General features: G+C 42.8%; 2 protein-coding genes across 6 annotated transcripts in view; one reads left to right on the forward strand and one right to left on the reverse strand.

Moving 5' to 3' along the window:
* LOC108700312 overlaps positions 1-15,060 on the reverse strand; it is a 782,191-nt gene that overhangs the window by 485,556 nt on the left and 281,575 nt on the right. The window lies entirely within an intron of this gene.
* The window catches only part of npas3.S (neuronal PAS domain protein 3 S homeolog), a 334,397-nt gene that overhangs the window by 282,496 nt on the left and 36,841 nt on the right, over positions 1-15,060 (forward strand). For all 5 annotated transcript variants that reach the window (XM_018233393.2, XM_041575379.1, XM_041575378.1 and 2 more), the window contains one exon: positions 12,826-13,000. In XM_018233393.2, coding sequence (XP_018088882.2) covers positions 12,826-13,000 — 175 coding nt within the window. The remainder of the gene's footprint in view (positions 1-12,825; positions 13,001-15,060) is intronic.

Here is a 15,060-nt window from a genome sequence, read left to right on the forward strand (position 1 = left end):
TAATAAAACAGTTCCTTATATTTGAGTCAAACTAAGATATGATTAATGCATATTGGATGCAAAACCAGCCTATTGGGTTTATTTAATGTGTACATGATTTTCTAGTGTCTAAATTACAGAGAGATCCATTATCCAGAAAACCCCCAGGTCCCGAGCATTCTGGATAACAGGTCTCATACCCATATAGCTATATATGTTTAGAAAAGCATCTCCAACTGTTGGGAATTATTCCTTCCACCGTTCTCTATAGCTGAAGCCTATGGCTACTGAGGGATGCTGGGTGTTGAAGTTCACAGCAGTTACTGTATAGTAAAGCTGAACTTCTTTCATTGATTTTGTGAAAAATATCCAGGGTCGGACTGGGAGGCGTGGGGCCCACCGGGGCTACTGCCCCAGGGCCCCCCATCGGCCGCCGCTGCCGCTCCGGAGTGCTTCAGGGGACGAGTGCGCATGCGCGCGGTGCCGCGTTTGTGCGCACGCGCGCGGAGCTACCTTTTTGCGCATGCGCAGATATTCTACTCTACCGCGACCCCGAACAAAGTGGGGTCGCACCGCCCCACTAAGTAGCGGATCTGGGCCGGCGGGGCCCACAAGAGCCCGTGGCCCACCGGGGTTTTTCCCGGTGTCCCGCCGGCCCAGTCCGACACTGAAAATATCCAATCACTTGAGTGGCATAAGAATAATGCTGGGAACATGCACATGCCTGCCTGCGGCAGCTAGAAAGCACAGGACTGTCCGGCACTCAGATCCACAGATCCACAGGACCAGAAAAGTGCCCTGGTGGGTACGAAACACATAGGGCGGATGGAGATGCAAGTATACATTTTTAACTTTGTAAAATAAAGATATATTTTTTAACTTAAAAATTTTCTGGTCCTGTGGATCCGTTTGAGTGCCAGACAGTCCTGTTCTTTCTTCGATTTCTCTAGCGTGCCGCTCCCTAAAGCTGGGGGTCTGATGCTGATGCACCCGGACCACATCTACTACTCGGTGAGATATTTACAATATATATTCTGGGGCACATTGTCTCTCTAAACATTGCTGCTATAAAGCCCCAATCCCAGGCATGTGCTTAAACTCTCCCTCTGTATCTATATCTCCGGCAATAACTTGCTGACATTGGCAGCGGAACAGCAATTCATCCTGCTCCTTTTCATGAAATGAAAATCCCCTAGAAATACTAATACAATGGAGCAGATGAGCAGAGATTTGAGGCAGGAGAGAGGAAATTGTGAGATCCAAGAGGAGGGGAGTCGAATTCCCAGGACGCAGTTCACTGGCTGTATTATCAGCGAGCCACGTTCATATGTCTCACTGTGCGTCCAACAAGGGCATCCTGAAAAGCAAATAGGGGTCCAGGCGAGGAAATTGATTTCTCAGGGGCTGCGTGTCCCCCCTCCCCACAACAAGCAGCCAGCACATGGCCGCCAATGACTGGGAGCTGTCCAAGTGCTGAAGAGAGATAATGCTAGTGTTCCCGGGGGAATCTTATCTGTGCGCACAGGGCCTGACTTTCAGAGTCAAGGTTCCAGAGCTTCCCTTGCTTTGGGGAAGAGACAGGTGGTGTACACCCGTCTATAGGGTGTAATTGCTGGCATTGAGGGTGACGTTTTAACTGCTTCAGTGCTGAGGAGTTTCCAGTGCCTTCCTGATCAGAGAAACTGTAAATAACCAATCCTTCTGAGCCGAGATATTCATACCGTGTCTCAGATTAGCAGAGGCTTGAATATATGGACTGGATTTTGCACATGGGAATATATTAGGAGGAATATATGGGGCTATATAGTTTATGGCACATTTGGTAAAAATACTAATAAAAGTCTATGGGGGGAATGTAATATGTTTCGCTAGTGCAAAAAAACCTGTTCAAAGAGGCTTGCAAATGTTAGCGACCATGTTTGCCTCCTTTTTGACTGATTAAAGGCCTCAACAACTTCATTGTAAAATTTGAGAACCAATAGTTTTGTTGGTCCATTCGCAGTGGATGTAATAAAATTTTGCAATCACAAAAGTCTTTTTGCGACAATATAGAGCAGGTGTTAAACCTTTGCTTAGTGAAAATGTGCAATGTAATATTTGCCGGCAATTAGCGAGCAGTGCTAAACATTCAAATACACACCATTTATATAAAGTTTGCAGCGTTTAATTACATTCCTCGTAAGTGATTATCTTCTGAAAATATAGACCTACAATCCAAGACCCATAGTAGAAGGTTGTTTGCTTGGTCCTTACCTTTGCTATAGAGATTTCTAGTGAGTTTCCCTCTTTGGTTGTTAATTTTGCCTTTAAATGTTTCCTGGAGCACTGACCTACCCCATCATCCTATCTTCCCTGTCTCCTGTTGATAGATGAAATGTCGGCTGTTGTAATTTATATTTCATTCCATGACAGTCATTGATCAGTAGGTTGTAAGTTTAGGAGGGAGATAAAGCGATGTCAACAGGGAGCTCTCAGGTAGAGTCCTGCAGCGGGTCGGGGACCCACGGGTTACTTGCAGAAACATGCGGTACCCTGCGGGTTGCGAGTAGAAGTTCTGGGTGCGGATATAGATACGGGTCGGTGGCTCTGCGGGTTTGCGGGTCGCTGGTCGGGCCGTGTGTCTTCTCAATAGCGATTTTTGCTCCTTTTTTCTGATCACGCCTAGTTCAGAGGATGTCACTTCCGGTTTACAATGACAGCACTTCCTGATTCTTGATGGTCAGCGGGTCGTGGGTCCAGGTTGCGGATAAGGTACTTGCAGGTCAGGTCAGGTAGCTGGTCCAATCGGGTAAGAATGCGCGTTGCGGATTGCAGGTTGCGTGAACGGGTCGGGTATGGGTTCCAAAAAATGGACCCGCGCAGGACTCTACTCGCAGGTGCTGCATTCTTCCTTCTAGTATGATCACTACACTAACACGTTAGCTTGCTGACTGCAGTATAAAAAACAGCACTACTATACACGTATTATTCTTTTGGTTGCCTTATAAATTAGGACTTGACACTTGTAGATTCCGAGATCTTATCAATGACTACAAGATACACACAGTTATCACAAAAATCTGTTGGGAGGAGCACAGTATAGAGACCCGCAAGGAGAAGAACTAGACAGATCACTGTATTGAGTCCTACCTGCAGGGCAAAACTAGAGCAATCCATGAAATCATCTCTCTGGACATGTTTAAACATTTCAATGATTCAGTGAAAGCATGTTGTAATATCACAGGTACCTCTGATAAATAGAAGATAGGACTTTTATAAGTCATAGTGTGTGTATTTGCACTTTAACTGAACACATATTTCCAGATGGATGTTAACCTTTAGCATAATTGCAAGTAAACAGACACAGGTATGAAGCTGCACACACCTGATGACATTTGGGCTTGTGCCAAGGTACAGCCCCTAGCTCTAACACTCCAATGCAGGTTGACAGTAAGTGTGGCTTATACAGAAGGCTGCCAAGAACTTTGGTCCCCTGTTTTACCCGTGGGCTAAGCCTCTGTGCCCTTCATTACTCCACAATATGTTTTTTTATTTCTTTTTTCGGTTCTTGGCGCCCTGAGTGATGCCTCCCGCCTGCTGCACGAATGATGTGCTAATCCATTCTGTGCCTCAGACAAGTGTATCGACCTGCTCTAAACAGACCGCAGGGTTCACTCTGAAATATAAAAGCTCAGATGCACTGATTCAGTGATTGCTGTTCTCCTTGGCTTTCTCTCTTCATCAACTGCCCCTTTGTTGCCATTAAACCCTTTCTCATCTGATCAAACAAAGCCCTTCCCTGGTTAGCCCTTTGTCCAGGTCCTGCTATCAATATATTTGTCACCCTTTTATTTCCTTTGTCACATCCTTCTATCACTCTGCATTGTACTTTGTGTATCACTTCCTCTTCCCTTGTTGGTACTTCACTGTATCCTTCTCATGCTCATTCTCAGAGCCTACCGTATATACTCGAGTATAAGCCAAGTTTTTCAGCCCCCAAAATATGCTGAAAAACCTCGGCTTATACTCGGGTCAAGCGCAAAAACTGTCACCGGCGTCTAAGAATAGTTGCCGGTGCCTAAGAATAGTCGCCGGCGTCCAAGAATAGTCGCCGGCATCCAAGAATAGTCTCCATGAATAGTCGCCGGCATCCAAAAACGAGAAACCCTCAATTTTTTGATTGCAACTTACCAGAAGCTGCTGCATTTCTCACCCTAGGCTTATACTCGAGTCAATAAGTTTTCCCAGTTTTTGGAGGTAAAATTAGAAACCTCGGCTTATACTCGGGGTGGCTTATACTCGAGTATATACGGTATATATGGAGTGGGATGCTTGCAGGTTTGAGGGAAGACATTTAGTTAACATGCATCCCTAGGGGCCATTCCCTGTAAAAGGTCTCATAGGTGATTTACATCTGTTGTTGTGCTTGACTTAGTAAGTGAGCCCTAATATCTGGCATACCTTTTTGAGTTTTGTAGCTTAGCCAGAGAAAGCAGACAAGCAATCAAATGACACGAACCAACTGTCAAGTTCCAATAAATTGTAAACATGCCAATTGTTCATTCTAATTCAAAAAGTTATTCGGCTTAAGGCTCAGAAGGTAAGTATGACTCTGTAAAAAAATGTAGGGTAGGAAGGAGCATTACAATCCGCAGACTTGGCTGCAAAATACCTTTATTGTCACGAAAGGAAAGTGAGCTACACAGGTGGAGATCGTTTGGACAAAACTTCATTTTTGCAAGTATGACTCTGTGACCTTCTAACTGCCTGTCTTCCTCATCCTTATGCACATAACTTTTCTTTTTCTTTTTGCTTTTACTTTTCCTTGTTCCCTGGCAGACGTATCCTCTTGCCTTACTAATCATTTGCCCTGTGTGTCCTGCTTCGTGTCCACCATTATGCTGCTGCCCCATACAATTTCCTGATTACTTCCTTTCCTGGTGCATATATTTCCCTTCTTTTTTTCCATCTCTCCCTATGTCTCACCCCACCAGTCATCACGTTGTGCCCTTCTTTCCCCTCTCCCACACCTGAACCCCCTGTTTATAAAGCCTGGCAGCTGAGGATGCCCTTAGCCCCTGTGCAGTGAATGTTCTGCCCTGATATTTGTTTCAGTAAATGGAATGAATGATACCAGGCGCAGGCTGTGCCAGATGGGTAATAAAGATTCAAGCCGAGAATATTATACCCAGCTCAGCATGTGAAAACAAACAGTTAGACTGCCAGCCAGAGCCGGCTCTATACACACATATATCATCCAGTGTAGCACGCACAGAAGCTGTATATATGAATCACTCTACCTTATATGCAAACATAAATTTGCCTGCACTGTTGTTCTGTACATACATTACCTGTATATACAGTGGGCCTTACAGCAGTCGTGAAGCTGAATTACCTGCAGTAATGAACATGTCTCATGTTCTGGAAACCCTTTGGGTAGCAGGAGTGCACTCCATATTGCTCTGTCTGAAATCTCCCAGCAGGGCTGCCTTTAGCCCAAGGCAAAGCAGACTTTAAGGGGCTGTTGTTTATGTTTATGTTACAGGAGGTTTGGTAGTCCCACAACAAATAAACTGCTGCTCTGTAGGATCCCACAATGTATTGAGGGTGGTTCAAAGTTATCTCTATAGTTCAGCTGTTTTCTGCATGGCTTTCCAGAAGTAACTAACTAACTAAAGTAAGTACCACAAGTAAGCTCCAAACCTTCATCAACCGCTGCCTACGACACATCCTGCACATCAGATGGCAAGAGAAAACTTCTAACATCAGCCTATGGAAAAGATCAAAACAGATCCCCATCGACCGAGAAATCAGAAGAAGAAAGTGGGGCTGGATAGGCCACACCCTCAGAAAGAGTTCTGACAACATCACAAGGCAAGCCCTTGAGTGGAACCCACAAGGGAAAAGAAAAGTTGGCCGGCCAAGACAGACATGGAGGAGGTGCATGGAGGCTGAAATGAAGGCAGCCGGATGGACATGGGCTCAGCTAAAGAAGACCGCTGCGAACCGAGTTCGTTGGAGGAGTGTTGTTGAGGCCCTATGCTCCCCACTGGAGCAAACGGGCTAAGAGAGAGAAAAAGGGGATTGCAATCAAATAAAGAGTCCTTAAAGGACAATAGTACATTCAATTATATACAAAAGACCAGGTTTGGCTATAGAAAACAATATTTCTTTTTTTTTTTTTTTGGGTGTCTAGAACAATATCTTAGAGGTCTTTTATTCAAAGGTTATTGCTTAATAAGGGCAAGAAAGCGGTCTGCCATTTTTATGATGGTTTTACCACTTGAGGGAGCTGGTACATCACAGCCCATGGATAAGATTCCCTCTATTCATTAGTTTAATCATCATTAATACGCCCGTGATATGCTTAAAATCACAAATATTATATACACAAAGTGTAATAGTGTTTTCTAGTGAATATTTGTTGGGAAATAAAGCAAATGTGGAACCGACTTTTCTATAAATAGAGTTCCCTTCACTGCAGAGGATTTTCTCGCTCCAGTGATAATGACGAGTCCTACTCATCATTTAGTGCCTCGGGATTCACTAACCCACCACTCTGCGGAGGATGTCAAACGTGACTCATCTTCTTCCCTGAAGGTGTTAAATGAAATTAAAATTAAAAAAACTCTAATAACGGTGTCTCTATATCTTAGCTGTGTAGGTACCTGTGATTCAAACGGCATTACAGCCAGCAGAAAGCATCTCTGTCAGGCTATGGGCTATACATGCCTTGGACGGCTGCATCTGGCCCACCGAATCCTACTTGGTCAGCTGTTCTGGTAGAGCATAATAATATGTCAGGACCAGCTGAAATGCAGATTCGCCCTTGCATTGCACTCATAAAATAGCATTGCAAGTGCCCCAACTCCCCATTTGTTTAAAGGTTGGCAAATAAAGGACGGCACATTTGCTCAGATATGTACTGCTAACAACCCTGGGTCTTTCCTCGAAACATCTGCATTTATAATCCAACAAGATGAACAGATGTAAAAAGTTGTAATTCAATGATTATGTTGCTATCTTTGTCTCTTTTTGAGGAATTCGATATTGCACTCGTGGGAAGTCGCATTTTATGCCTTGTTGGGATAATGAATATTATGGTAATATGCAGAGAATGTGAATTTTGGGAAGTTGAGGGGGGAGGTGGGAAGAAGGCAGCAAGCAGGTCCCTTGTGTATGGTAATATATTGTGCGTGGGGGGGTGATCTAGGCTCCAGATTTAATTAAATCCTTTTTTAATATTCAGACATCTAAACTGCATAATTCCCCTGTACTGCAAAACGGAGAGTAATATTAAGACAAACAGTCAGCGTGGATTACTAAACTTCTGTGAGAGCAGAGTCAATACCACAGACTGCACAGGCAAAAATACTGGAAGCAATGGAGAATGGGTTTACTATTCTTTAGCCAGAGATAGCTGCAAGTAAGAGAAGGACTACCCCATTCATATTCTTATGCCTTGACTATATTGCCCCTGCTTGCATCATGTCTCAGCCTCTAGTACTTGCTTGGCTGCTAGCAGGGGGGATAGCTAAATGTTCATTGGCCCAGGTTCAGACTCCGTCTCCTATGGCCCACTAGAGCAGGGGTCCCCAACCGACAGGCCAAACTTAGTGATGGAACCTAACTTATATTCCCCAAACACCTACCATGTCCACAGGTAGAAATCAGGGGACCTATAACAATGTGGAAAGCTTGCGCACCCATTTGAGGAAATTAAAAACAACATAAATCAGCTTTTTTCAACCTGTATCTCTCCAGGTGATTGCGGACCTCCCATCATCCCCTAAAGAGAATTTTTAGTTTCTTAAACTTTAATAAATACAACCGTATAATTGTTTTTCTTTTGGTCATTAATTGGGTAGGGGGAGTTTTGTAGCTTAGCCAGAGAAAGCAGAGAAAGCAGACAAGCAATCAAATGACACGAACCAACTGTCAAGTTCCAATAAATTGTAAACATGCCAATTGTTCATTCTAATTCAAAAAGTTATTCGGCTTAAGGCTCAGAAGGTAAGTATGACTCTGTAAAAAAATGTAGGGTAGGAAGGAGCATTACAATCCGCAGACTTGGCTGCAAAATACCTTTATTGTCACGAAAGGAAAGTGAGCTACACAGGTGGAGATCGTTTGGACAAAACTTCATTTTTGCAAGTATGACTCTGTGACCTTCTAACTGCCTGTCTTCCTCATCCTTATGCACATAACTTTTCTTTTTCTTTTTGCTTTTACTTTTCCTTGTTCCCTGGCAGACGTATCCTCTTGCCTTACTAATCATTTGCCCTGTGTGTCCTGCTTCGTGTCCACCATTATGCTGCTGCCCCATACAATTTCCTGATTACTTCCTTTCCTGGTGCATATATTTCCCTTCTTTTTTCCATCTCTCCCTATGTCTCACCCCACCAGTCATCACGTTGTGCCCTTCTTTCCCCTCTCCCACACCTGAACCCCCTGTTTATAAAGCCTGGCAGCTGAGGATGCCCTTAGCCCCTGTGCAGTGAATGTTCTGCCCTGATATTTGTTTCAGTAAATGGAATGAATGATACCAGGCGCAGGCTGTGCCAGATGGGTAATAAAGATTCAAGCCGAGAATATTATACCCAGCTCAGCATGTGAAAACAAACAGTTAGACTGCCAGCCAGAGCCGGCTCTATACACACATATATCATCCAGTGTAGCACGCACAGAAGCTGTATATATGAATCACTCTACCTTATATGCAAACATAAATTTGCCTGCACTGTTGTTCTGTACATACATTACCTGTATATACAGTGGGCCTTACAGCAGTCGTGAAGCTGAATTACCTGCAGTAATGAACATGTCTCATGTTCTGGAAACCCTTTGGGTAGCAGGAGTGCACTCCATATTGCTCTGTCTGAAATCTCCCAGCAGGGCTGCCTTTAGCCCAAGGCAAAGCAGACTTTAAGGGGCTGTTGTTTATGTTTATGTTACAGGAGGTTTGGTAGTCCCACAACAAATAAACTGCTGCTCTGTAGGATCCCACAATGTATTGAGGGTGGTTCAAAGTTATCTCTATAGTTCAGCTGTTTTCTGCATGGCTTTCCAGAAGTAACTAACTAACTAAAGTAAGTACCACAAGTAAGCTCCAAACCTTCATCAACCGCTGCCTACGACACATCCTGCACATCAGATGGCAAGAGAAAACTTCTAACATCAGCCTATGGAAAAGATCAAAACAGATCCCCATCGACCGAGAAATCAGAAGAAGAAAGTGGGGCTGGATAGGCCACACCCTCAGAAAGAGTTCTGACAACATCACAAGGCAAGCCTTGAGTGGAACCCACAAGGGAAAAGAAAAGTTGGCCGGCCAAGACAGACATGGAGGAGGTGCATGGAGGCTGAAATGAAGGCAGCCGGATGGACATGGGCTCAGCTAAAGAAGACCGCTGCGAACCGAGTTCGTTGGAGGAGTGTTGTTGAGGCCCTATGCTCCCCGCTGGAGCAAACGGGCTAAGAGAGAGAAAAAGGGGATTGCAATCAAATAAAGAGTCCTTAAAGGACAATAGTACATTCAATTATATACAAAAGACCAGGTTTGGCTATAGAAAACAATATTTCTTTTTTTTTTTTTTTGGGTGTCTAGAACAATATCTTAGAGGTCTTTTATTCAAAGGTTATTGCTTAATAAGGGCAAGAAAGCGGTCTGCCATTTTTATGATGGTTTTACCACTTGAGGGAGCTGGTACATCACAGCCCATGGATAAGATTCCCTCTATTCATTAGTTTAATCATCATTAATACGCCCGTGATATGCTTAAAATCACAAATATTATATACACAAAGTGTAATAGTGTTTTCTAGTGAATATTTGTTGGGAAATAAAGCAAATGTGGAACCGACTTTTCTATAAATAGAGTTCCCTTCACTGCAGAGGATTTTCTCGCTCCAGTGATAATGACGAGTCCTACTCATCATTTAGTGCCTCGGGATTCACTAACCCACCACTCTGCGGAGGATGTCAAACGTGACTCATCTTCTTCCCTGAAGGTGTTAAATGAAATTAAAATTAAAAAACTCTAATAACGGTGTCTCTATATCTTAGCTGTGTAGGTACCTGTGATTCAAACGGCATTACAGCCAGCAGAAAGCATCTCTGTCAGGCTATGGGCTATACATGCCTTGGACGGCTGCATCTGGCCCACCGAATCCTACTTGGTCAGCTGTTCTGGTAGAGCATAATAATATGTCAGGACCAGCTGAAATGCAGATTCGCCCTTGCATTGCACTCATAAAATAGCACTGGTAATGGTGGGACTATAAAGACTACTTTGGGGGTACCAAGCTATTTGAAGGTATAAACAGAATAGAAAGGTAGTTGTCATGCTACTGATTGCCAGCTCACTGTACTCTCCGCACATCTAAATCCCCGCCAGTGTCAGTGACCTCCATGGAAACTCAATTCCCAACTCCTTCCAGCAGCAAAAAAAAAAGGGCTCAGGAATTCATGCAGAATCACCATTAATTTCTGGGGGGCCCATTTTTTTCCTCCCCCTGTGAGCCAGGCTATAAACTGCAGCCTAATTAAATATATTTTAACGATGTGAGTAATTTTTGCCACAGGGTGGATTCGGGGGGAAATTTAATATGAAATCACAAAAGCTGTTCCCAGCGTTGATTGTGTAAATTAATAACTAAGAGCCGAGTTGCGAAAGTTGCAGAGGGAATAGCAGGAGCTGGAGAGAAGGCATTGTGCAGGCCTGTCACTCTACACCAAGAATAAACTTTCTGCACCGCTCTCTAACAGCTTAATCACTGCACCCTAAACTTGCTTTATTGTGACACATTAGAAAGAGTTTATTACATCTTCACCTTTGCACCCTAATGCACCCCAGCCTTTCTCAGTAACAAGCCACTGCACCCTAAGCTTTCTGTATTACACTCTTGCCTTGCAACCTTCTGCCCACAAGCCTTCTCTACCGCATTGCTGTACCTCTCATCTTTTCCATTGCACCCTAACCTTACTTTATTGGACCTACTTGCACACTAGGGGGCAAATTCACTAAAGGACGAAGTGCCTAACACTAGCGTTTTCGTTAATTCGCCAATTCACGGACGCTGGAGTAAATTCGCTAGTGTTACTTCGCACCCTTACGCCTGGCAAATTTGCGCAACGGACGTAACTACGCAAATTCACTGACGCGCAAATTTTTCTGAACGCTACCTTTTACGCCAGACTTCCTTCACCACCTCAGACCAGGCGAAGTGCAATAGAGTAGATAGGGATTGCTTCAAAAAAAGTTAAAACATTTTCTAAGTCCCAAAAAACGCTGCCGTTTTTTCTTTTTTTATGGGTGATAGGCTGAAAAAGATCGAAAAATTTTTTGGGGCTCCCCTCCTTCCCCCCTACATTTCCTAACTCATGGCACCTTAACTATACAGTGGGCACATGTGTAGGGCAAAATAAACATTTTATTTGCTGTTTTGAAGGTTTCCCAGGCTTGTGTAGTGATGCTACATATACCTCCATTGTAACTTCAATTTGGCGCCGTATGCAAATTAAGCATCGCTAGCGTAACTTCGCTTTGCTTGGCGAATTAACGCTAGTGTAACTTCGCAACCTTACGCTTCCCCTGAGCACAACTTCGGATTTTAGTGAATTTGCGTAGCGCTAGGCGAAAATACGCCTGGCGAAGTGCGGCGAAGCGGACGCTGGCGCAACTTCGAAGCTTAGTGAATTTGCCCCTAGACTTTCTCTGTAGCATTTCAGTACCAGATATTGTTTATATGTGTTTATGTGTGGAGCACTACTGTCCTGTGTATTAGAATAAATCTTTTTTTTTGTATTAGACCTAATAACCTGCCACAGCCTTCATTCTTTATCATCATCATTCTCTAAGGAGAGAAGGAGATTTTGAATTAATTACACCTTTTCATGAATGCTTCGAGGAAACTTATATCTCTTTATTGGATACAGAAGGAAGTCCCTACCTTAAAGGAAGTTCTTGTTTCTCTAAGTCAGTTATGCTTGCAAGAAGCTTTTAGATATAATTTTGAGAAAGAAAAGTCCTCCGTTTCTTTTTATTGTCTATGGTCCAGTTATCTAGATATTTTTGATAATTGATGAATTGAATTATTGACTAAATTGGGATTTGTAAGGTCATCTGAACGAGAGGATTGAAAATCAAGACATTTCATGGAAATTACCTAATTATTTCCTATTTTATGTTCTAAGTGCTTCAATGTTGTTTATTTTTATGATTTAAGTTGGATCTCTAGTGATCTAAGTTTGTTCATGAAGATCGTTATTTGCTATTATATTTGTATACTTCTACATTTAATATTTTGGAATTTTGTACTCCTCCTTTATTGACTTGTTTATGAAAAATAATAAACAGTCCTGCGCGGACCATTTTTTGGAACCCGTACCCGACCCGTACCCGCAACCTGCATTCCACAACCTGGACCCGCAAACCCGTATTCTTACCTGCTTGTACCCGTTACCCGACCCGCAAGTACCTTATTCACAAACAGGAAGTGCTGTCATTGTAAAGTGGAAGTGACATCATTGGAAGTGGTCGTGATCAAAAAAAAAATGTAAAAATCGCTATTGAGAGGACCCGCGACCTGGGTTTATACCCGCACCTGGTACTTCTACCCGCAACCCGCAGGGTACCGCAGGTTTTTGCGGGTTACCCACAGGTATCCGACCCGCTGTAGGACTCAAAAACACTTACATCGTTAAATCGGGTTGAATAAAGACAAAGTCCATCAAGTTCAACCCCTTGAAATGAAAACCCAACATCCATACACACACCCCTCCATACTTTCACATAAATTATGTATACCCGTTGTAAAAATGAAGAAAGAACTGACTCACTATTCTTATCCTTTAACCTTTTTTAGGTGGAACTAACAGGAAGCAGTGTGTTTGACTATGTGCACCCAGGGGACCACGTGGAGATGGCAGAGCAGCTTGGCATGAAACTTCCCCCTGGTCGAGGGCTTCTATCCCAGAGTGCCAATGATGACGGAGCCAGTTCAGCATCCTCATCTTCGCAGTCAGAGACCCCTGAGCCGGGTGAGTTGAAGTTGCATAGAACTTATAAGTAATGTATTACCAGTGAGATCCACCCCAGTGAGATTTACAGAAAATACTGCCAAATACCTTAGATCCCATTAACAGTTAGGTAGGCTGAAATGGTGAATAACTTTTCCCGCTCTGTTGATGTTTGATTTATGTTTATATGTAGTTTGTAAAGGTTGGTTTTACATGTGATGAAGGTGTCCAACGTTTGCTGATCATCCCAATGGAAAATATGGGTAGAGCAGAAGCAACAGATTGTACAGATGACCAAAAGGATCTACGGAGCTCTGCTTTATGGTCTCTAAAGTTAATACACACAGACTAACTACACAGAGTTTTAAAAACATTGGCTATCCATGGCATGAGTAGTGTTTGTTCTATTAATCTACATAATTTAGCCAATCTCGCTCTGATTTTTTGAATATTTTGGTTCTTTTGTAGTCAACCTAAGTGACCAGCTAAAAGTGTCATGAGTCTAACAGAGCCACCCAACAAATGGCAAACACCAACAGAACAGCAAGATAGCAGACTTCTGTATCAGGACTGAGAATTAGGGCCAAGAGTGGGAATTAGGGGGAAGAGTAAGCCTCAGTCACATTATACAGTACATAGAAATAATGTTTTTTATCTACTCCTTGAGGCCGAAACAGTTGTATTGAATAAATGCTTTCCCTTTCCATGTGCATTCCCTAAGCAGACACCGAGCTACTCGTGATTCCCCCGGAAGGCGGTGAAAGAAGAGGGGGGTCCGTCTGCAGCTCTGTGCTCCCCCTCTTCTTCATTGTACTCCAACGATAATTCAAGCATTAGGGGAAAATCCATTTATAAATTAAACAAAATGACTTGATATCCATCGTTCCCCAGTTCATCATGCTGTTCAAACAGCCACGAGATTGGCGTCTTGTCCCCGGCCTTCCGAGAGCCTTAGTAATTAGATCTGTGACGGATTTATCCTTTACTGATTGAAGCTTTAAATTAATTGAAGTTCCACGTTTGTGATTTTGTGTTTTTTTTTTTTTTTTTTTACATGGCGAGTTTTTCAGCCTCTGCTCATTCTCTTCGGCAATGTCTCCCGGGTAATGCGGAATTTTTTTTTCCCTCTTGTTCTCTATGTATTTCAGCACAAAAGAGACAGGGTTTTGGAACCGAAGAGGGTATTGTGAGCGTCTGTTTATTTAGCTATTTACAGCCCTTGCAAACCCATAGTACTCAGCACATCATTCCTTTTTCATTCTTTCTTGGATCGATGATTTTATCATCCTTTTTTTGTTAGAAGAACATGACCTGTGAAAATAATTAGCATCCGTAATATCGTCTCTTGTATGTCGGCTCCTCACAATTTACCACTGGCCTTCGGAGACCTACTCCGGAGCTCATTTATAACATTGCAGTAGATTTGCTTTTGTAGGAGCTAGGGATCCCCCCATCGTCAAAATTGTATTGATTGTATTGATTCAATTGTACAGATCTTTAATGTCAATGTCAAATGATTGGATTTGGTTTGGTTGAAAACTTGGGATTCAGCAGAATCCAAATCATTCAGAAAATGGACAATTTCCCTAACAATATTAGCCCAGCTGGTGCTCTTTTTGTACCCATTTACTAATTATATAAACACGAGTAGCTGCTGGGAATAGATGAAATCCCTCTTCTGTTGATAAATACAGTCACGCTCATGCTGGTGTATGTGAAAAAAGCAAAGGAAAATGGGAGAATAACAGTAAAAGAACAGGCGTATACCCTTGCGTCAGTCCACCATTCTCCCACCATGACAGACAGTAGAAGAAGATAAGCTGAGAAGTGTTAAACTTGGAGAATGTTTTCAGTAGGAGCAGAAAAACCATATTTTTGATAAAACACAAGGTAACAGATTCTGTTCTGCACTCCGCTGCTTCAACCTTTTGCCCATATTTATTTAATTTTTTTTTAAGGTTTTTATTTTGCATTTTTATAACGAAACAAACAGTAAAACATTGATGGTTCCATGATCATTATAGTAGTCTGAGTACAACATAAGCATTTTAAGTTCCTGTACATTAGGATACGTTTCAATT

The sequence above is a fragment of the Xenopus laevis genome, chromosome 8S, assembly GCF_017654675.1.
Source record: "Xenopus laevis strain J_2021 chromosome 8S, Xenopus_laevis_v10.1, whole genome shotgun sequence".
Taxonomy (NCBI): domain Eukaryota; kingdom Metazoa; phylum Chordata; class Amphibia; order Anura; family Pipidae; genus Xenopus; species Xenopus laevis.